Source organism: Arvicola amphibius, chromosome 8, assembly GCF_903992535.2.
Source record: "Arvicola amphibius chromosome 8, mArvAmp1.2, whole genome shotgun sequence".
Lineage (NCBI taxonomy): Eukaryota > Metazoa > Chordata > Mammalia > Rodentia > Cricetidae > Arvicola > Arvicola amphibius.
The window spans coordinates 116901260-116923574 of NC_052054.1; the positions used below are offsets into that span (position 1 = coordinate 116901260).

General features: G+C 37.5%; 1 protein-coding gene across 4 annotated transcripts in view; it reads left to right on the top strand.

Moving 5' to 3' along the window:
- The window catches only part of Usp37 (ubiquitin specific peptidase 37), a 65429-nt gene that overhangs the window by 1337 nt on the left and 41777 nt on the right, over positions 1 to 22315 (top strand). For 3 of the 4 annotated variants that reach the window (XM_038340547.1, XM_038340550.1, XM_038340548.1), the window contains exons 2-9: positions 4650 to 4798; positions 7526 to 7591; positions 9001 to 9224; positions 12316 to 12487; positions 14402 to 14502; positions 16760 to 16938; positions 17592 to 17666; positions 21804 to 21901. In XM_038340547.1, the coding sequence (XP_038196475.1) occupies positions 9069 to 9224; positions 12316 to 12487; positions 14402 to 14502; positions 16760 to 16938; positions 17592 to 17666; positions 21804 to 21901 (781 nt within the window). In that variant the 5' untranslated portion in view covers positions 4650 to 4798; positions 7526 to 7591; positions 9001 to 9068. The remainder of the gene's footprint in view (positions 1 to 4649; positions 4799 to 7525; positions 7592 to 9000; positions 9225 to 12315; positions 12488 to 14401; positions 14503 to 16759; positions 16939 to 17591; positions 17667 to 21803; positions 21902 to 22315) is intronic. The other variant, XM_038340549.1, reaches the window with a different exon arrangement.

Genomic DNA, 22315 nt, shown 5'->3' on the forward strand with positions numbered 1-22315 from the left:
CCACACATATAGATAGATACATATGTGTTTGTATGTTATGTGTCATTTACTTTATGTAAATTTGGAACCATGTGTATGCATGACATTGCCTAAAGAAGAGTACAATGCTAGAGAAGGGTACTTTGGTAGCATCGAGATGCTTAAGGTTTAATAAAAGGTAGAGGGATTAAAGAGATGAAAGAATGTTGTTGCATACTGGCAAAAGGTAAACGAGGGACTGAAAAACCCAGCAACAAACGTAATCATTTGTCTTGGTGAGAAATTTAGGCAGGGTAAAATAATTCGGTTTGGGGCTGGGGTTCTCTTGTGTTGCCGATCCATTCCTCTCTAAGTTTTTAATTTCACTATATATTGATAATTTGAGAATTTTTATTTTCAGCCCCATATTCAAATAAACGGCTGTCTGCTTAACATCTCAACTTAATTTCCCCAACTTAGGAATTTCAAATATAACACCTCTAAAACCGGAGGTTTTTGTTGTTGTTGTTTAGTTTTTCTGTTTTGATTTTAGAGAGTTTCTCTGTGTAGCCCTGGCTGTCCTGGAACTACCTCTGTAGATCAGGCTAGCCTCAAACTCACAGAAAACCATTTGCCTTTGCTTTCCCTGTGCTGGAATTAAAGGTGCCACTGTGACTGCCCCACCTTTTTTTTTTTTTTTTTTTTTTTTTGATATTTTCTTTTACTTCGAGACAGGGTTTCTTTGTATAACAACTCTAGCAGCCCTGGAACTTGCTTTGTAGACCAGGCTGGCCTTGAAAGCTCAGTGATCCACCTGCCTCTGCCTCCCAAGTGCTGGGATTAAAGGTGTGAAATAAAACCATAGACTTGATCTTTTTCTCTATACCCAAATTCTCGCACTTCCAGTGTCCATTTCCATAAGGCATGTTCATTCTTATGTGACATGTCCATTTGTTCAGTTACACTGGGTAGAAGCTTCAGAGGCATTCTTGATTTCTTCATCCTGTATGTTCGTATCCTCGCCAAGTTTTATTTTACTTCCAATATATGTCTTGCATCTGCTTTTGACCAGCTTCACTTTTACTTTTCTAGTTTAAACCACAGGTCTTTTTCATGTGGACTTGATCTCTCTGGCTCCTATTCTCACTTGTAAAATAGTAATAGGAGTTCTCACCTGTGGATTGTTGTAAGTGCTATAAACTTGGTAAAGTATTAACACACAAAAACTTGCAGGTAAGAATTAGTTGTTATTGTAATTATGAGTTAACAACACTACTTTCCTATTTGACTTCCTTTTTTTTTTTTTTAACTCATTTTCTCTGCTTCCCAAACTCCACTTCTCCATTCATTCAAAAATAATGTACAATTTCTTTGCTTGAAACCCTTCAGTGACTTTCCCATTGCCAAGGTGCTTATTACTTTAATATAAAATTTCAAGTCCTGTTCTGGGTTATGGTTCAGGTGCTGAATGCTTGCCTAGCGTGCCCAAATTCCTGCGATTAAGCCCCAGCGTCATATAAAGCAGGAGAGACAGAATCAGGAACTCAGAGTCCCCCTCAGATAAACCAGCCAAGGCTACAAGACGTTCTTGGTGTATGTGTGTTGGGGCGGGGGGGGGGGGGTTGGTTAAAAGCTACTTTAGGCAGAGAACTGAGTCCTGCAGATATATCTGATCTCTTCACACACACTCACTCTCTCTCTCTCACACACACAATGTAAAAAAATAAAAATAAAGCAACTCACTTTCGTTTTCATTTCTCAAGAATTGGTTAAATGAATCAAATTGGAAATTGCCGTTAACTTACAGAGATGTGAGATGATTTAAGAAGCATCTTGTTGTTTGAAAACATAAGTTTTCTGATACTCCCATTAGAACAGACACCTCATTCTGCAAAGGAAAACAGATGAGTGCTATAGGGTGCTCGCCTACCATGCTGGAAGCCTGGATTCTAGCCATGGGAATTTGAAAATGAGCAGGGGACAAAGAGCAACAAAGGGTCTCCAGTTTAGGATATTTTTACTTATTCCTGTGTCATCAAATCATTTTCATTTTTTTTCTTTTTGTTTTTTGAGGCAAGATTTTTCTGTGTAGATTTTGGTGTCTGTTTTGGAACCTGCTCTATAGACGAGGCTGGTCTTGAACTCACCAAGATCCACCTGCCTCTGCCTCCTAAGACAGTCTAATGGAAAGAAATCTTGTCTTTTGTAGATTAGAGATAAATCTTATTTAGATCAAATTTCTTTCCTTTATGACAGTAACTTTATCTTATGTGTTTATTTGTTTTATGAACTTTAAAAATATTGTATTATTTGTGTGGTGTCCGTGTACATGTCCGTGCACACGGTTGGGTGGGTTGGGTGCATGTGTGCCATTGTGTATCTGTTGAGGTGGTTGAAGGGAGTAGTTGGTTCATTCTCTTCACTGTGGGTCCAGGGATCACACTCATGCCATCAGGCTTGGGCAGCTAGTGCCTAAGTTAGGGAGAAAGCTGTGAAAACAACTAGTGTCACTTTAGTTCCTAAGGAGGGTGGGGGGTAGGAAATGGTTCTTAGAAGACTATTGTAGAAAAGGATTTATTGATGGAAAAATCCTCTGGTGGTGGCTGGAAAGTGAATCACACAGTGCTGAGTATGTACTGTGGTAGTGGTTATAAATTTTGGTTCCAGCCTGGTGTAGTGGTGTATGCCTATAATCCTAGCACTTGAAGAGTGGAATTAGAAGGAACAGTAGTTCAAGAACTGCCTCTCCCTACATAGTTCAAAACCAGCCTAGGCTACATGAAATCCTATTTTAAAAAACAAAGTAGGGAAAAGGTTTTGTGTTTGGGCATAGTTTTGCCTTTTGGTGACTTAATATTAATTTCTTTTCCTTTTTAAAAAATTGGTTTACTTTTATGTGTGTTTTTCCTGTATGTAGTATGTTTATATGTATGTATACCACATCTGTGCCTATTGGCTGTGGAGGTCAGAAGAGAGTGTCTTTCCCCAGAACTGGAGTTATGAATAGTTTTGAGCCATCACGTGGTGCTGGGAATCAAGACCAGGTGCAAGAACAAGTGATCTTGACTACTAAGCTACCTCTTTAGCTCAAGGATGTGGATGTCCTGTGTATGTATTGCTTTTACTGATTGATGAATAAAGCTGTTTTGGCCAATGGCTTAGCAGAGTAAAGCAAGGCAGGAAATCCAAACAGATAGAGTAGGCGGAGTCAAGGAGATGCCATGTAGCTGCTGAAGGAGAAAGATGCTGGAACATTATTGGTAAGCTACAGCCTTGTGGCAATACATAAATTAATAGAAATGTGTTAATTTTAAAATGTAAGAGCTAGCTAGGAATAGACCTGAGCTATTGGACAGTGTTATAATTAATGTAGTTTCTATGTGATTATTTGGGTCTGTGTGGCCAGGAAATGAAAGTCCAAGTTTCTTTTTACACCCCCTGCATAATTTCTTAATTTCTGAAAGCCTCAGTTTCCTTTATGTGTAAGATACAGTGATAAAACCTGTCCTCTAAGATTAGTAATATTTAATCAGTAATGTTTGATACTTAACACTGTGTTTAGTAAATGCATAATATTTATTGGGTGGAGTGATGATTTAAAGAAGTGAGTTTTTAATGAGTTAACTTTTTTTTTTTTTTTGGTTTTTCGAGACAGGGTTTCTCTGTAGTTTTTTTAGAGCCTGTCCTGGAACTAGCTCTTGTAGACCAGGCTGGCCTCGAACTCACAGAGATCCGCCTGCCTCTGCCTCCCGAGTGCTGGGATTAAAGGCATGCGCCACCACCGCCCGGCTAACTTATTTATTTTTGAGACAGCCTCTCATGTAGCCCAATCTGGCTTTGAAACTCACTACATAGCTGAAGATGAACCTTGAATTCCTACTTCACCTCCCAAGTGTTGGGATAGACACACCAGTTAATCTTTTTCCGACAATGAATTCCAGGGTTTCATGCATGGTAGGCAAGCACCCTACCAATGGAGCTACATCCCTATCCCATAGTAATGAGTTTCTGAATTAGGGAAGTACTTTTTGTTTTTTGAGACAGGATTTCTCTGTGGCTTTAGAGCCTGTCCTGGAACTAGTTCTTGTAGACCAGTCTGGCCTCAAACTCACGGAGATACGCCTGCCTCTGCCTCCCAAGTGCTGGGATTAAAGGCGTGCGCCACCACCGCCTAGTTTATAAATCATTTTTCTAAATGAAGAGTTAAAAGTTGATGCTGTATTCAAACTTGTGGTAGAATTCCAGAGAAAGGTTTAGAAAAACCTAAAATTAAGAATTTTTTGTTGTTTGTTTTTTAAAGAACTTTTGAAAGGTGATGAAGATAGCCTTTTCCCAGCTTTCAAAAACTATAGATCAACACAACTTAATATTTTCCAGCTTTAAAAACTACAGAGCGACACAATTTACAAGCTGTCTTTTAGCTGGTTATGATGCAACAATGTTTCTAAAGTCAACAAAGGATGTACTTTTTCAGTGACTTAGTTTCAAAATCTAACAGCAATACATAAAAGCAAGACACTGGGTGATGGACTTGCAGGCTCTTCCTGAGTTCCTCATTCTGTGTTGCATTTTATTTTAATATTTTCAGTAAGAGTGGTCTTTAAATGAGTCTTTTTGACATACATGATTCATTTTTTTTGTTTAAATTTCATATGTTGAAATTTCTTAAAGCACACTTCTGTTTTCTTTAGCTGAGTTGGTGACTGACTCCTGGAGGGATCACTGGTAGAGCTGGAGAATATGAATAGTTTCTCAAGAAAAGTACATTGCTTTTGGCACAAGAAACTGAATAAAGGAGAATTGTTATTTTGTGTAATTTTTCAGTAAAAGTCACTGAAAAGTAAGTATTGGTTTTGTTTTTGGTTCTGTATTTGTAGTAATATGCAAATAGGCTAGAATTGACAGTTTTTCTTTATACATTTATGTTTTAGCACGATTTCTTTACCACAGAATGCCTGATATATATGCATTTAAGTAAATGACTACAAAAAGACACCTAGTTTGGAGTATGAGCTTGCATGGAATCTCAAACTTGGATAGTTAGAGTTCAAGGAATCGTTTTCTTTTTCTTTTTTTTTTTTTTTTTGGTTTTTTGAGACAGGGTTTCCCTGTAGTTTCTAGAGCCTGTCCTGGAACTAGCTCTTGTAGACCAGGCTGGTCTCGAACTCACAGAGATCCGCCTGCCTCTGCCTCCCGAGTGCTGGGATTAAAGGCGTGCGCCACCACCGCCCGGCCGTTTTCTTCTGTTTATAGGAAGTTTAACTAATGCTGGGTATAATGACTCACACCTGTAACCCCAGCGCTGGGCCGGGGTGAGGGTGGGCTAAAAAGGAGAATTGCTATGAGTTTGAAGCCAGCCTGTATTATACAGTGATTTCTAGAACAAACTGGGCTACAGTGTAAGACCCTGTCTTAAAAAAAAAGTTTTTTTTAATTTTCCGTATGTACTTCATATTGAAAAAGAAACTTTTTATCTTTAGCAAGTAGGGCAAGCTCAGGAGTGGTTACTGTTCATTCATTTAGTACAAAAGAAATACCGAATGTTTTTATTGTATTCTCTAGTTTTATGTTCTGTATCTTTTAGTTTTTTTCATTAGAATAAAACAAAGTTGGTAGTCGAAATGGTTAAGAAAATGTTCAACATATGAAGTCATGAAGTAAAATTTTATACTCATAATCAAAATTTGCATTTAGAATTAGATAGAAATAACATTTTAAAATATCTTGTATACTTTAGTAGATGTGAAATTTCATTTCTAAGTTTTATTTAATAATGATATTTTAAATAATCAACACCAAGATAGTGGTGTTTTATATTCCCATAATGAGCTGTAGAGAAAGAAGAAAGCATTTGATAAGTCATAAAACTTTTTTCACGGAGAGGTAGAAGGAAAGATGAAAAAACTGATAAGACATAAAATCTTCCTTGAGATAGACTTAACTATGTATGTTTGATATGATACTTGTTGTATAGGCTAGACTGACCTTAAACCCACAGTAATATTCATTCCTCTACCTCCCAAGTGCTGGTGCTAAAGGTATGTGCCACCATCCCAGCTTGTTCATCATTCTTTTTTTTTTTGTTTGTTTGTTTTTTGTTCATCATTCTTGAACAATGATGCTTATTGAGATTAAAGAGCACATTCCCTGTCTTCAAATATATAGGTAGAAACAAAGGTATAAATAACATTTGTAATAGTGTCATGTGTCTGTAAGCACAGAGTACAACAGGAATATGGAGAAGGATTTAAATAGCCTCAGGGGGTTGGAGAAGTGGCTTAGTGGTTAAGAGCACTGAAGCTCTTCCAGAGGACCTGGGTTCAATTCCCAATGCCCACATGGCAGCTCACAACTGTCTGAAACTCCAGTTCCAGGGGACCTGACACTCTCACACAGACATATATGCAGGCAAAACACTAATGTTCATAAAATAAAAATTAAAAAAAAATTAAGTAGCCTCAGAGTGAGTTATGAGGAAGAGAACCCAGTAAATGAAAAGTAGTCAGGAAAGCTTCTTAAAGACGGTGACATCTAAGTTGAGCTTTGATTTTAGAACCAAAAGAAGGAATTAAGGCAGGTCAGGAGGGGAGAATACATGAAAACTTATAGACATGACCACAGTGTGTAAAGATTCAGTGTCATGAGAATACATGGCTTTAGGAATTTTTTTTAGTTGAAATGGCTGGATTGAGGGGATGCTTACGTTGGCATACAAAAGAGTTCCACAATAGCCTAAAATGGAGTATAACAAAGGTTTGTTTATTGGGGGTAAACTCACAGAAAGAGTAGTAATCCGCAGTCCTCTGTGTGCTCTGGGAACTGAACTGAATCCAGCAGCCAGGAGGCCTGCTCGTGCTTTTCATTTGCATTTATAGTATATGAGACCACTCCCAAAGTGGGCCAGTGTCTTAAAGGCTATTGGCTGAAGGAGTTCCCACAGCACACTTAATTGGGAATAGATAATGAGGGCCTGAGGCCTTGATATCATGTTAATGAGTTTGTATTTTATTGTAAAGACGTTTAAAAGCCATTGAGTAATACTAGGATGGAGAGTAAATCTATTTGATTTGTAGTTTACTTAGAAAAATACCTGAAAGGCATATGAAGTTAAGAATTCACAGAATTCTAACCTCCCATTTCTAGTCCAATCCCAAAATATATAAGAAGGTCAAAGCTAGTTCTAACGATTCTGGCTTGGGAAACGGGTGTAGAAGAGAAACAACATATTCTTTCTAATCCCGATAGACAGAAAGGAAAGAAATGTCAAGGACTTGTACAAACAATAGAGCCACAAATAATAGCTAATATGTATTACAAGTGCAGGTGGCTTATTCAGGTTTCTGTAGGGTTACTAGTTTGAGCAAAATGTCACACGAATAGGCATAGTAATAAATAATAAACTTTATTGTTTTTAATTTATACGTTCAGTAAATTGCTAATTTTTAAATGTGGCCACAGTTGGCTCTCAGAAATTTTTGAGGGTGTGAATAAATAGTAATGAAGAACTTAAGATGCATAAGAGCGTTGAACTCTCAAAGTGTTTTTAAATGTCTTCTTTGATTCCTAGTTACTTTCCATGCAGTAACTATAGGCTTTGAACTTGGAACCCAGATGTAACACCTCCTCCCTATAGGTGAGTTTTGTTTGATGGCTTTTAAAAATAAATTTGAATTTATTGCTTACAATATAAAATGAGTAATTTTATATGAAGTTCATTTTTGTGAAAAACAAACAAGAAAAAAAGTGAACTGGCAAATCAAGGTTCACGTGCTAGTAGTTGACTAGATTTGATTGTACCTGAACATATTTTATTTGCCTCTTACCTGGCTGACCTCATAGGCAGTTGATTTGTAACTCCTGTTAACATCTGATTTATTGAGGTCTTTGAAAAAAGGGGTATTACATAGTAGGAATAATTTAGCACATGGTTGCTAACTCCATAAATGTTAATAGTACTATCAGCTGAATATATGTGTTATTTCATCCCCCAACATTGTCATTATTGTTGCATTGTATTAATGACAGCACTAATATCAGAGAAAGAAGTTACAAGTTAGTGACAGAATTGGCTCCCAATTTCTAGACCTAATATCCATTTTATACTGTCTTTTCTAGATTTTCCAACCGAACCATCTAGGCAGTAATTATATTTAATATTTAATTTATATGCTTATCAGCAAGAATCCATTTTATAGATAGTGTTTTAGAAGATGAAAATACATAAAAAATCTGGTTTAGCAATTTTAGATATTTGCACATTTATATATGTAATACTATTTGCTAACATCTATTACTATCATTTTATTTGCATGTCTAGTTGAGTGGTGTTAAATATCTTATCCTATTATTGATTGTTATAAGTCATTTATAAGTATTAAAAGTTTATTCAAGAAGTTGGGAAGATGACTCAGTGGATATAGTACTCAATGACCAAGCATGATGACATGAGTTTGAATCTCCAGAACCCACATAAAAGCTGGACAGAGTGCATACATATCTAGAATCACTGGAAGCTTATGGGTACACTAGCCTGGTGGATGCAGCAGTGAGCAGAAGGAACGTTGTCTCAAACTGCTCTACGTGTGTGCCTCACGAATACACACAAATTATACACATACTCGCCAAAGGAAAGAATATTGTTTATTCTGGAATCTTGAATAAATTTGGATATTGAAGTTTAAGTTAAATTGCTTTTTTGGAAATGGTAATGTTGAATATGGATGTATTTTAGAGAAGGGGTAAGATTTTTTTCTTTAGAGAGTAATTTTTTTTATGATTTATTTTCTTTATGTGCATTGATGTGAATGTGTCAGATCCCCTGGAACTGGATTTTCAGACAGTTGTGAGCTGCCATGTGGGTGCTGGGAAATGAACCCCGGTCCTCTGGAAGAGCAGTCAGTGCTCTTAACTGCTGAGCCATTTCTCCAGCCCCGAGTAAATAATTTTTTCCCCAAATGAAGAAAGATTTGAGATGATTTATTAAGTATCCTCTTTAAAATTCTGTTTTTAACCACTGTAACTTGTTGTATTTTTCTTCTTTAGAATCTGTCAGGTGAACATATATTTTTGCTTTTTAATTTCGTTAAAAGCAATTTATTTTTAAAGAAAATATGTCTCCTCTGAAGATAAATGGTCCTATCAGAGTTCGAAGTATGCAGACTGGAATTACAAAGTGGAAAGAAGGATCCTTTGAAATTGTGGAAAAAGACAATAAAGTCAGCCTAGTAGTTCACTACAACACTGGAGGAATTCCAAGGATGTTTCAGGTATAATATATTTTGATTTGGAGTGGTTCCTTAGTGAGATCCTTTACTAAATAGCCACACTGTATCATAGTTTCATAGTTGTAGTAAAGTGGCCCTGAAAGGTTTGTATGTGTTGTTTTATAAATTACTCAGTAGTATTGTTAGGTTTAATAAAGAATAGTCGCCATTGTTGCAAAGAAAACTAGTGGGAAAGAACTTAGAGAGGTTTGGGTACCAGATATTTAAGCTATTTCAAAAGCTACATTAACATTCGTGAACAGTGGTGCATATCTGTAGTCCTGACACTTGAGAGGTAGAAGAAGGAAGACCAGCAGTTCGAGGTTATCTTGAGTCACAAAGCAAGTTTGAGGCCAGCCTGAGCTATATGATATCCTGTCTCAAAAAATAACAAGGAACTATAAACTGAAATCCCCCCCCCCAGGAAAAACCAGTGATAACAACAACAAAACCCCATGAGGCCAGATTTTGAAGGCGCACTCCTATGATCCCAGCACTTTAGAGGCTGAGTCAGTAGTAGTTGTAATGCACGTCCAATCTGGCCTACCTGGTCAGAATTTTTTTCAGATGAGATTAAGACACATATCACAGAGTGATAGGTCCATGAAGGCCTGTCTGGGAAAATGTGGGACTGAATAGGAGCTAAGTGGTAGCGCTTGCCTAATGTGCTCAGAACCTGGGGTTCAGTCTCTGACAACACACACACACAAATTAGATAATCTTAGCGCATCTTTTTTTTCTTTGAAGTAATTGCTAGAGTCATTTAATGGGATTTTTTTTAGTGCCTTCTAAAAGTAAGTATCTATGTCCTAAATAACCCTACCATATGTCATGGTCTTTAATGGATGATTGTTCAGGTCCTCTTTATAGCTATCTTCCTCCAACTGTAAAAACTTGTCACTATCTTTAAAAGAATATTGCTATTGGGCCGGCAAGATGACTCATTAGATTAAGAAACCTGTCACAAAACTTGGTGATCTGAGATTGTTCCTTAGGACCCATAAGGTGGAAGGAGAGTATCAATTCCCACAAATTGTCCTCTGACCTACACACATGCTGTGACATGATACATACCATATACATGCACACGTATGCACATAAAATGTAACAAAATTTTAAAGTTAATTTTCCCCTTCTGTACTACTATTGTGGAGCTAAGAGCTGCTAATCTTTGTGGGAGTTGAATTTAAGAACATAGCTACACATGGTAACACATGCCTATAATCCCAGCATTTGGGAATCTCATATAAGAGTGTTATAACTTCAGGCCTAGCTTGGTCTGCATAGTGAATTTGAGGCCAGTTTGGGGTGCATAGTGAGACTGTGTCTTGAAGAAAAAAAACCAAAATCAAGGTCTGCAGAGATGGCTCAGTGACTAAAAAACATATAATTTTAAAAGATCTATATTCATCAGACCTTGAGAGATTGCCTGACAGTTAAGAGCACTGGGTGCTGTTTGAGAGGACATGGATTCAATTTCCAGCACCCAAATGGTAGCTCATAACTGTCTTAACTTCAGTTCCAGGGAAGCCAATACCTTTTTCTGGTTTCTGAGGGCACCAGGCAAGAAATATACATGAAGACAGAATAACCATACACATAAAAAATTAATAGCCAGAGATACAGAGATACCCTGTCTCGAAACAAACAAACATACAAACCAAATAAATAAATTTACCTGGGAGGTGGTGGTGCACGCCTTTAATCCCAGTACTCGGGAGCTAGAGGCAGGAAGGCCTCTCTAAGTTCTAGGACAGCCAAGACTACAGAAAGAAATCCTAAAATATTTATTTGTTTATTATGTATACAATACTCTGTGTGTATGCCTACAGGCCAGAAGAGGGCACCAGACCCCATTACAGATGGTTGTGACCTACTATGTGGTTGCTGGGAATTGAACTCAGGACCATTGGAAAAGCAGGAAATGCTCTTAACCTCTGAGCCGTCTCTCCAGCCCTAAGAAATCCTATCTTGAAAAATAAAATAAATTTTTAAAATTAAAATATATAAGAAATATATTTTAAGCCGGGCGGTGGTGGCGCACGCCTTTAATCCCAGCACTCGGGAGGCAGAGGCAGGCGGATCTCTGTGAGTTCGAGGCCAGCCTGGTCTACAAGAGCTAGTTCCAGAACAGGCTCTAAAAAAGCTTCAGAGAAACCCTGTCTCGAAAAACCAAAAAAAAAAAAAAAAAAAAAAAAAAAAAAGAAATTTTAAACTTTATGCTTGGATTTGGTTGAAATAAACTTTCCAAATGTTTATACTTTTGAACTGTGAAAGTAAGTTGCTGACTCTTTTGTAAATCACATATATTCTATCATAATAGAATGAATAGTGATACATGCTTGTAATTCCAGCACTGGGAAGCTGGAGACTGGAAAAAGAGAGGCAATACTGGACTATTGGACTTCATTATGTAGTGTGTTCAAGGCTAGCCTAAGTTATACCTGAGATTGTCAGACAAAACAGAGGTCCAAGAGGTGGTTGAAAAGGTACATGGTGGAGGGAAAACCAGTTACCACAGGTTATCCTCTGACCTCCATTGACATTCTGTGGTACCGCCCCCAATACTCATAAATTAATAAAATGTAGTAAAATGCTGGTTTTAAGAGCTAAATGTTAACTGGGCATGGAGACACACATTTAATTCCAGCACTCAGGAGGCAGAGGCTTTGTAGTTAAAAGCAGTGTGAGTTTAGAGGCCAGCCTGAAATACATAGTGTGTTCTAGACCAAATAGACTCTATAGTGGGACCTAATCTTAAGTAACTTAGCAGTTAAAAGCATATACTTATTTTGCAAAGGGCCCCAGGTAAATTCCCAGTATTTATGTGGAAATAGCTCATGACTGCCTATAACTCTAGCTTCAGAGACCACAATGTCTTCTAGCTTCCATAGGTGCTACTATATAACCACATTCAGATATGCATGCATCCATATAATTAAACATGGAAATAAATCTTTTCACAAAGTTTATATATTTGAGTTAAATTTATCAAGAAAGAGGAAGAAAGAAAGGTAAATGGGAATGTATGAAATTCAGCAATTTTTAGACTTCGTTGTGTTTTGGGTGAAAAGATAATTTTTTTTTCTTTTAGCTAAGTCATAACATTAAAAATGTGGTATTACGTCCCAGTGGAACAAAGCAAAGTCGCCTAATGTTGACTTTACAAGATAACAGCTTCTTGTCTATTGACAAAGTACCAAGTAAGGAAGCAGAGGAAATGAGGTTGTTTCTAGATGCAGTCCATCAAAACAGACTTCATGCAGGTAGGTACTAATCATCTCATGAGTCTGACATTAACAGGTCTAAAAGAACATGATGGGGCTGGAGAGATGGCTCAGCGGTTAAGAGCATTGCCTGCTCTTCCAAAGGTTCTGAGTTCAATTCCCAGCAACCACATGGTGGCTCACAACCATCTGTAATGGGGTGTGATGCCCTCTTCTGGCCTGCAGGCATACAGACAGAATATTGTATACATAATAAATAAATAAATTTAAAAAAAAAAAAAAACATGATGACTGAGGGTGGGGGTGTGGCTCATTTGGTAGAGCCTACAATATGCAGGAGACTGTGGCATATGTGTAATTCCAACACTCAAATAGAGGCAGGAGGATCAAAGTTCATTGTTTTTCAAGGCCAGCCTGAGCTATATGAGACAAAAATATGATGGCTGTATACCAATTTTTCTGATGAACACTAATGGGGAAATCCTCAACAAAATACTGTTGGGCTAAGTTAAGTGTCACCATACAAGAATTATGCTAAATTTATTCCTGGAATGTAAAACTAGTGCAGCATGAAAATCAGTCTATATAATGCACCACAATAACAGACTGAAGGACAAAGCCACATAATTATCTTGGTGAAAAAAATGACAAGTTTAATATTCTCTCACAATAAGTACTCTAAATAGACTAGGGAGTAGAAGAAAACTATTTCAACGTGATAAAGGCTATGCATGTTATGCCTACAGCTGGCACACTTAGTTGTAAAAATCTGGAAGCCTTTTCTATAAAAATCAATGACAAAATTGAGTAATGAAGAAATAAAAGGTATTCAATTGAAAAGGAGGAAGTAAGTATCTCTGTTCACTGGTAACTTTTATCTGAGTTTTTTCAAGTTAAATATAACACAGACATACTGGAGTTGTAGCTCTCATAGAGCAGGCACTTAGCATGCACAAGGTCTTGTACTGACTCCCACAGAGAATGAAGATGTGGCAGTATGAATTTTCTTATGTTTACTTGATATATTACACCATTCTTATACATTAATGTTTTTGTAGTTTTTCTGTTTAATAGCTAGCTATTCGTATGTTTATGCCACCAATCTTGAATTATGTTAACTTGAGTATTTACAAACAAATGAGGCATAATGGCAAATGCCCGCTGTCCCAGGAGCTAGGAAGGAGGTTAGGAGACTGTTTAAAGCCAGTGTGTCTGTTTAACCCTGTTGAGAAAAGGACAGAAGAGAAAGAACGGGGAAGGAGGTGTACAGTAGTGGCACATGTACTTGAACTGTAGCACTTGACACTTGAGAGGCTAATGGCAGTAGGATTTTGAGTTTGAAGCCAGCCTGTCTCAAAAAAGCATTTGAATATATCACTTTTTCAAATCTTAAACAATGGTATTGAATCTATATTTCTTTTTTTTTAAGTCTACCATAGCCATCATGTTTATTAATTAAATGACAGACTTTTTTTCCCTCTCGAGACAGTGTTTCTCTGTATAACAGCCTTAACTGTCCGGACCTACCTCTGTAGACCAGGCTGGCCTCGAACTCACAGAGATCCTCCTGCTTCTGCCTCCCAAGTGCTGGGATTAAAAGCTTGTACAACCACTGCCTGGTTTAGAAAATAATATTTTTTAAATAAAAAGTATACTTGTTACTATATCTGATGTTTTCTTGACATTGGTATAAGTATTCATGCCCTAGATACAGTGATTTACTCTTCTATACTACTAATTATAAAATACTTTTTGTCTTGTAATGCTGTTAAGTGGTTACTCTTGTGTTACTTATTCTTTTATTGGAGCTCTTATCCCTAAATATTACTGTGTATCTCAGTTGCACAATCTGTCAGAGAGAATTGGGTGTTACTTCCATTTCTGTATTGTTTAACAACAATGATGATGAATATTTTTATTAAATTAAGTGGTTTGTTCATTTTTGTCCACCAGCTATGAAACCTTCTCAAGGGTCTGGTAGTTTTGGAGCTTTTCTGGGCAGCAGGGCCTCTCAGAAGGAAACTAACAGACACCTTTCTTACTCAGACAGTCAGGTATGTTCATTTGAATCTCTGGCTTCTTAAAAACGCATTTAGCATTGATGCATTAAGTAGTTACATGGTGTGGAATTTAGATAATGATCTCTAATGTAGCAATATCACAGTGGTGCTTGAGCATAGCTGACCTTTGTCCTTTTGGCTACCTCTACCTCTTTGTTTTTCTAAAAACAGTTTCTAAGTATTACCACAATTTTACCTTTATTTCTCTCTCTTTGTTATTTTCCAGACACAGTTTCTCTGTGTTAGCCCTAGCTGTCCTGGAACTTGGTCTGTAGACCAAGCCATTCTCAGAGATCTGCCTGCCTCTGCCTCCCATGTGCTGGATTAAAGGTATACACCACAACCAATTTCTGTTTTATATTTCAATTTTACCTTTTTACATAGTTATACTTAGCCTTTACATGATGGTCCCATGATCATCAAAATGAACCATAATAGTTCTTAGAACCAAGGGTGTCTTGTTATAAAATCAAGCATGAAAAGCTGGGCAGTGGTGGCACACGCCTTTAATCTCAGCACTCAGGAGGCAGAGGCAGGCAAATCTCTGTGAGTTCAAGACCAGCCTGGTCTTCAAGAACGAGTTCCAGGACAGCCAGGGCTGTTATACAGAGAAACCTTATCTTGAAAAACAAAACAAAACAAAAAAGCCAGCATGTAGTACTGCCACTTATAGACATGGGTCATTGATTAGTGAAGCTCGTTTCCTGAGCCTAAATACCTATCTATATAATGGAGAGAGCACCAACATCTTCTGAGATAGTACACATAAAAGGGGCTGCTAGCTGTGTGCTGTAGTACTAGAAACAGCCTCAGAATGTTTGTTGCTATTTCTTTGATGCCTTTGTATCTGTTGTGCATGAACTTTGGCTTTACACTATATGACACCAAACTATTTTAGTGATATCTTCCCTTTGCTTTGAAAAAAGTTTTTATTCATAATATTGAGCAAGCCAAGAGACTTAGTGTGCACAAGTAAATAATCTTACTGCAGTCTAGCAATTATTGTCTCTTTTTCTTTGTTTGCAAAGGAAAGCCAGGTATAAAATCAGAAACTTCAGAGTTCTTCTGTAAATATATTTGTACAGAAAGGTGATTGCTTAGGTAATACTTAATTGGTTGAATAATAATTAAGAGCTAAATGACTTTTGATTCCTTCCATGGTTTTGCTTTCATAGTAACTTTTTTTTTACATTTGTGGATGTGTATTTATATGCAGCTGCATGCATGCCACAGAGCATGTATAAACGTCAGAGGACAATTTTGTAGTGTTTGTTCTCTGCTTCACTTTTGCATGCTTCTTGGAATTGGTTCAGATCATCAGGCTAACTTGGCAAGTGCTTTTAGCCCCCTGAATCATCTCATCAGCCCCAAGAGTTTCAAGTTTATAAGAATACTGTGGGAGAGTTAGACGTGATTGTATATCTCTATAATCCCATCACTTAAGGCTGGGGCACAAAAAAATGGTGAGTTTTAGGCTAGCTGGGACTGCAAAGCAAGATTCTTTCTCAAAATCATAGATAGATAGATAGATAGATAGATAGATAGATAGATAGATAGATAGATAGATAGTAAGTAGATGATAGATAGATGATAGATAACTACAAGAAAAGATAGATACTCCAAACTCAATTTCTCACACTTGAGTATATCAGATTCTCTGCAGAGATATTTTATTTTGTTTGTTTTTTTGTTTTGTTTTTGTTTTTTCATTTTGTATACTACTCCCAGTTGCCCCCACCCCCGGAGAACTTTCTTAACCGCCCATAAGAATTGGTGGTATTATGGGCTAGAGAGATGGTTCAGTGGTTAAGAGCTCTGGCTGCTCTTCAGAGGACCCAGATTTAATTCCCAGCACCCACATGGCAGCTCACAAGTGTCAGTAACTCCAGTTGCATGTGATCTGACACTCTTACACAGACATAATTGCAGGTGAAACACCAACTCACAGGAAATAAAATAAATTTTTAAAAACCTTATTTATAATTGGACTGGGGACATAGCTCAGTTGGTAGAAGGCTTGTCTGGAATGCTTGACACCTTGTGTTTGGTCCTTCAAACCACATATGCCAGACATAGTGATGCATGTTTTTAACCTAGTGCTTAAGAAGTGGTGGCTGGAGACCAGTTCTAGATAGGTTATCCTCTGTGCTGAGTAAGTTTGAGGCCATCCTGAAGTTTATATGTGATACTGTCTCAAACAAAATGTGTTTTCACTTCAAAGATTTAACTGTCTTACATTTTATTTTTACAGGCCTCTTCAAAAAGAGGAAGTTTAGAAACGAAAGATGATATTCCATTTCGAAAAGTTCTTGGCAACCCCAGTAGAGGATCAATTAAGACAGTAGCCGGAAGTGGAATGGCTGTTAGCCGGACGATTCCTTCTTTGTTGCTGACATCAACACCTCTTAGATCAGGATTATTAGAAAACCGGTAGGAAAGACTGAACCTGTTTGTAAAATGTCTTTTGGGACTTTTAGGAATTCAAGGAGAAAAAAAAGCAGCAAATATAAAACATATTTTTCATGTATAATTAATTACAAAGATTTCTCTTCAGTTTATGTCAGTGACATGTGTTGAACATGTAGACAAACCAGTATATTAAGTAGAATGTAAAGAATCAGGCTATTATAGTCATTTCCTACCTTTGAGTAGGTTTTTAATTTTTTGTCTAGGTGTGGATGGAAGTGCATGTATAAATGCACTTGTACATTTGTGTGTGTGTGTGTGTGTGTGTGTGTGTGTGTGTGTGTGTGTGTGTGTGTGTGTGTGAAGGCCACAGGACAACTCTGGGTGTCATTTCTCAGATGCTGTCTACCCCTTCTTTTGAGAAAGGGTTTCTTACTGGGTTGGAACTTAACTCGGAAGCTCCAGGGACCTTCCCAGTGCGGGATTGTAGGTGCACATCATCACATCCAGCTTTTTATGTGATTCCCGGGGTTCAAACTCAGATCTTGTGCTTGCAGATCAAGCACTTTACTGATTTTAGTTTTCTTCCTAGCCCTGGTTTATGATTTTTGATGATATGAATTATGACTTTTAAAAGTAGTCTTTTTTTTTTTTTTTTTTAAATCTGTTCTCCATAGCACTGAAAAGAGGAAAAGAATGTTATCTGGCTCAGAGCTAACTGAAGATTATCCTAAGGAAAATGATTCATCATCGTAAGTTGCTTTAAGAGTCTTTGTGGCACTTGACCAGTACTTTTTACATTGATTGTTCAAACTCTTAGGGAAAATTTGCATTGCAACAATATTCAATTTGTGATAATTCCAATTATAGAAGAATAGAATTTAAGATGTGTTGGTGACACTAGAGCAGAGACTTCACCGGGTACTCCAGATCTTGTCATTCCGTCGCACAGCTCCTATCCGCCTGTTGTGGCGGCTCTGAGAGGAAGGATGAGCTGAAGAACTGGAAATAAATAGTTCTTTTGTTCTTTGGGAGTTTTGATGTTCATTTTTGTTTTTGAGACAAGATCTTGAAAGGTATGTACTGGCCTTGAACTCATCAGCCTCCTGTGTGCTGATATTACAAATGTATACCACTGTCCAGCTCAACAAATGTTTCTTGTTGGTCTTCCGGGTTAGTGTGAGCCTTCCTTCCTTCCTTTGTGTTATGTTAGTGAAAGATCAAGAACCTTTTCCCTACCTCCAGATTCATTTGTTGAAGACATCATCCCAAAGTTGGGTTCAAAGCTAGGACTCTTTTGGAATTAGTTAAGGTTAAAAGTGGTTTTAAGGTGGAGCTCTGATCCAGGACTGAGACTAGGAATAGATATCTACACTGTCCATATGATGACATAGTGAGAAGGCAGCTCCATCCATAAGCCATGAGGAGGGGTCTCACCAAAAACTAAAATTGCTGACACTGTGATCCTGTATTTACAGCATCCATACTGAGAAAAATCAACTGGCATAGTAGCCAGTCTGTGGTGTTTCGTTGCAGCAATCGAAGTAGGCCAATACAGACTGTTTGGTTTTCCTTTGGTTTATTTTCCAGAGACAATGCTAGATTTCTGGGACTGTTCTAAACATAATTGTAAACTTGGCCAAAAGTTAACCATCATTTATTCCTTCACAGTTCAGGTCATCACGCTTTACCCACCAAGTGATCTCTGCCTTATTTATTGTCTTTTTCTAGGGTGGAAGTAATTTGCTAAAATAATTTACAACAAAATGAAGAATTGGTTTCATAAGGAGGAGGCTAGATTAGAGCTCAGCACCAGTTTTTGCTGTTGGCCATTTAGAGCACAAAAACAATAGCCAAACTTAGATGAGGAGAAATCTATACTATAGATTCTATCTCTGCCATTATAGCTATTTTAATTTGATCTCTGGTGAAAAAAATAGCCAAGGACAGATTTGCTGACAAGTTATCCTTCTGATTGTAGGCTGTTTTCCTGGTGAAAATTAGCATATGACACAGATCTTTGTCCTTTATACACTCATCCATAAAGTTCCTTTGTGCATCGTCATTTCTTCCTGATCATTCATCTAAACCCTTTGCTGCCAGCTGATTAGTAGTTGTGACCTTCTTTCTCTATCCACACAGAGCCAGTGGTGAGATGCTTTCCTCAGAACTCTCCCTGTGCTGTCTGTTAACACAGTCCTTTACTAGGGCTGTGGTTGGTTTTCACTCTGTGCTGGTGTCCAGATTGGTCCAGGTTAATGGTGACTCTTTCAGTTGGCCTTAGAGAGTCATTGGCCCAATCTTAATATATTGAATTCCAGGTACAGTAGGTTGTGGCTATGCCCCTTTGACCTTATGGTGTAAGCTTTATGGTGTGATAGCACCAGTTCTTGATGCTCCTGGTAACATAGTCCCTCAATGACTGCTCATCCTCTTTGAAGGCCTTTTCTTACAAGAGTAGTATACCATACTTCATAAATAATTTATAGTTTTCTTTTGCAGACAGAATGGTGTTGCTCTACAATCCTGAGGCACCTGCTACATTCCGCTTGTCTTGGCTAAGACCCATTTTCTCTCTCAAACAAATCTGTACTTAATAGTATCAGAAAGCCGGTTCAGTCTTCTTCATGGTTATATCTTACCTCACATCCTTGTAGCACTTACCTATTATTGTATAACACATTACCGCATATAGTGACTTTAAATTTAAAAATATTGCTGCACAGGCATACATGGTGGTGCACACCTTTAATCCCAGCACTTGGGAGGCAGATCTCTGAGTTCTAGACCAGCCTGGTTTAAAAGTGAGTTCTAAGACAGCAGAGCTATATAGAGCCTGTCTCAAAACAAAAAATAAAACAAATTAACAACAAAAGTATTACTTATGAATTATAGTGACTTGTGTACTTCAGTTTATCTGAACTTGGCTTAACCAGTTATACCTAGATCCTTTGATTTTTTTCCCATGATTCTGTGGTCAGTACAGAGGCTTGAGACTCTGCAAATAGTCTTACTTATGGCTGACCCTGGAGTTGCTATCAGCTGGGGTAATTAGGCCATGTGTCTTCTAACATCTAACAAGCTAGCCTAGAATTATTTATATATCAGTGGTAGGATTGCACGGAATTGGAAATCTGAAAGACATTTTTAGGCTTGGGATCAAAACTCACAAACACTTCCGTCATGTTCTTTCAGGAAAAGAAAATTAGCTATAGGGCCAAACTCATTAAAGGTTGGAGAGAGGGAGACACAAAGTCTTACACAGTCCAGTCTGATCTCAAATTTACTATGTAGCCTAGGCAGGCCTTGAGCTCCTGACCTGATTGTCTAACCTCCAGAGTGCTAGGATTAGTTATATTTAATTTTGATTTTTGAGATATGGTTTCTCTCCCTAGAATTCACTCAGTAGACCAGATTGGCCTCGAACTCACAGAGATCCACCTGCCTATGCCTCTTGAGTGCTGGGATTTAAGGTGTGCACTACCACCTCCAGGCTTAGCTATATTTCTTTTTTTAATATTTATTTATTATGTATACAATATTCTGTCTGTGTGTATACCTGGAGGCCAGAAGAGGGCACCAGACCCCATTATAGATGGTTGTGAGCCACCATGTGGTTGCTGGGAATTGAACTCAGGACCTTTGGAAGAGCAGGCAGTGCTCTTAACCTCTGAGCCATCTCTCCAGCCCCTTAGCTATATTTCTTAATGAGAGGCTGTAGAGTGAAGATGTAAAGCAAAGGACACAAAAATGGAGCCAGAGGGAATATTGGCAACGCAATAGCATTATCTGCTACAAGCTTAATTTATGGTGATTCCCCTAAATTAGTAATTTCAATCTAAACGTGGAGATTTTTTTTTAAACTTGGAGATTTTATCTTTGTGGACATCTTCCTTTAGTAATTGGAAATAAAAGGGAGGAATTTCGCCTGGTGTGATTGCAAACACCTTTAATCCCAGCCTGCAAGAGGCAGAGGCAGGTGGATCTCTGTGAGTAGTGCACAGATACTTCTGGGACAGCCAGGTCTAGAAAGACCCCATATAAAAAGAAAGAAAGATATATCAGCTTTGTATTCCCGAACTTAAACTAGTAAAGATTACAAGTTGAAATGTATGTGTATATATGTGCGTGTGTGTGTATTGTTTGTTTGTTTGTTTTTCAAGACAGGGTTCTTTTGTAGCTTTGGAGCCTATCCTGGAACTCATTTGTAGACCAGGCTGGCCTTGAACTCACAGAGATCCACTTCTCTCTGCCTCCTGGAGTGCTGGGATTAAAGGTATATGCCACCAATTCCCCAGCTGAAATGTTTGTATTTTCTAAGTAGCATTTCAAATTATATGTGACATAAAAAAATTTGGGATTTTATTTTTGAAAACTGCAAAGTATCAATACTCACTGGATAGTTTTCATCTTTAACTGATTGTTTTTGTCTTGTAAATTTTAAATTTTATTACTTTGTGTGTGTGTGTGTGTGTGTGTGTACACTTGTGCATGTGCATGTGTATACCACAGTTTAGAGGTCACAGGACACTTGCAGGAGTTTGTTTTCTACCTTCACTGTGGTATTCTGACATCACACTTAGATCATTGGGCCTTCATGGCAAGCACTTTTATTTACAGGAGCTGTCTGGCTAGCCCCTGATCTTGCTTTTGGTTAAAAAAACAAAAACGAAAAACAAAAAAACCTATTATCTTATCTTCCTGTCTCTCTATTTGACTTTCTTAAAAGAAAATATTTTTTATTTTGCTTAATTTGCTAGAGTCATATGTATATGAATATTATATTGGTTCTTGGATTAATGAAAGGTTATTTTCATTGTTCTTATTTCACTGAGAATTAAGAATATCTTGATACATTCACTATATTGATTTAAAATTGTTAACTGTAGGAACAACAAAGCTATGACAGACCCTTCAAGAAAATATTTAACCAGCAGTAGAGAAAAGCAGCTGAGTTTGAAACAGGCAGAAGAAAATCGAACATCAGGTAAGTTTTAGTCTTTAATTAAGGCCTCATTTGTTTACATAATATACTATATTAAACTAGCACATGACTGTACAATGTTCCAGAATAGTGGATAATCTAGTGTTAGTCATTAGTCACTAACTTGTACCCAGTAATTGACTCGAGTGTTTTAAAGAGGGCTGACAAGATGACTCAGTAGCTAAGAGTACTTGCCACCAAGCCTGAAGACCTGAATTTGATCTCAGTGACCCATGTGGTAGAAGGAAAAAACTCACTTTGGAAAGTAATCCTCTAACTTCCACATGTGTACTGTGGCATACACACACACACAATACATATATTTTATATGCATCACATATAGATATATATGATATAAGGAAAGTTATCCAAGAATAATGGTACATACTTAGAGTCTCAGCACTCAGGAGGTAGAAG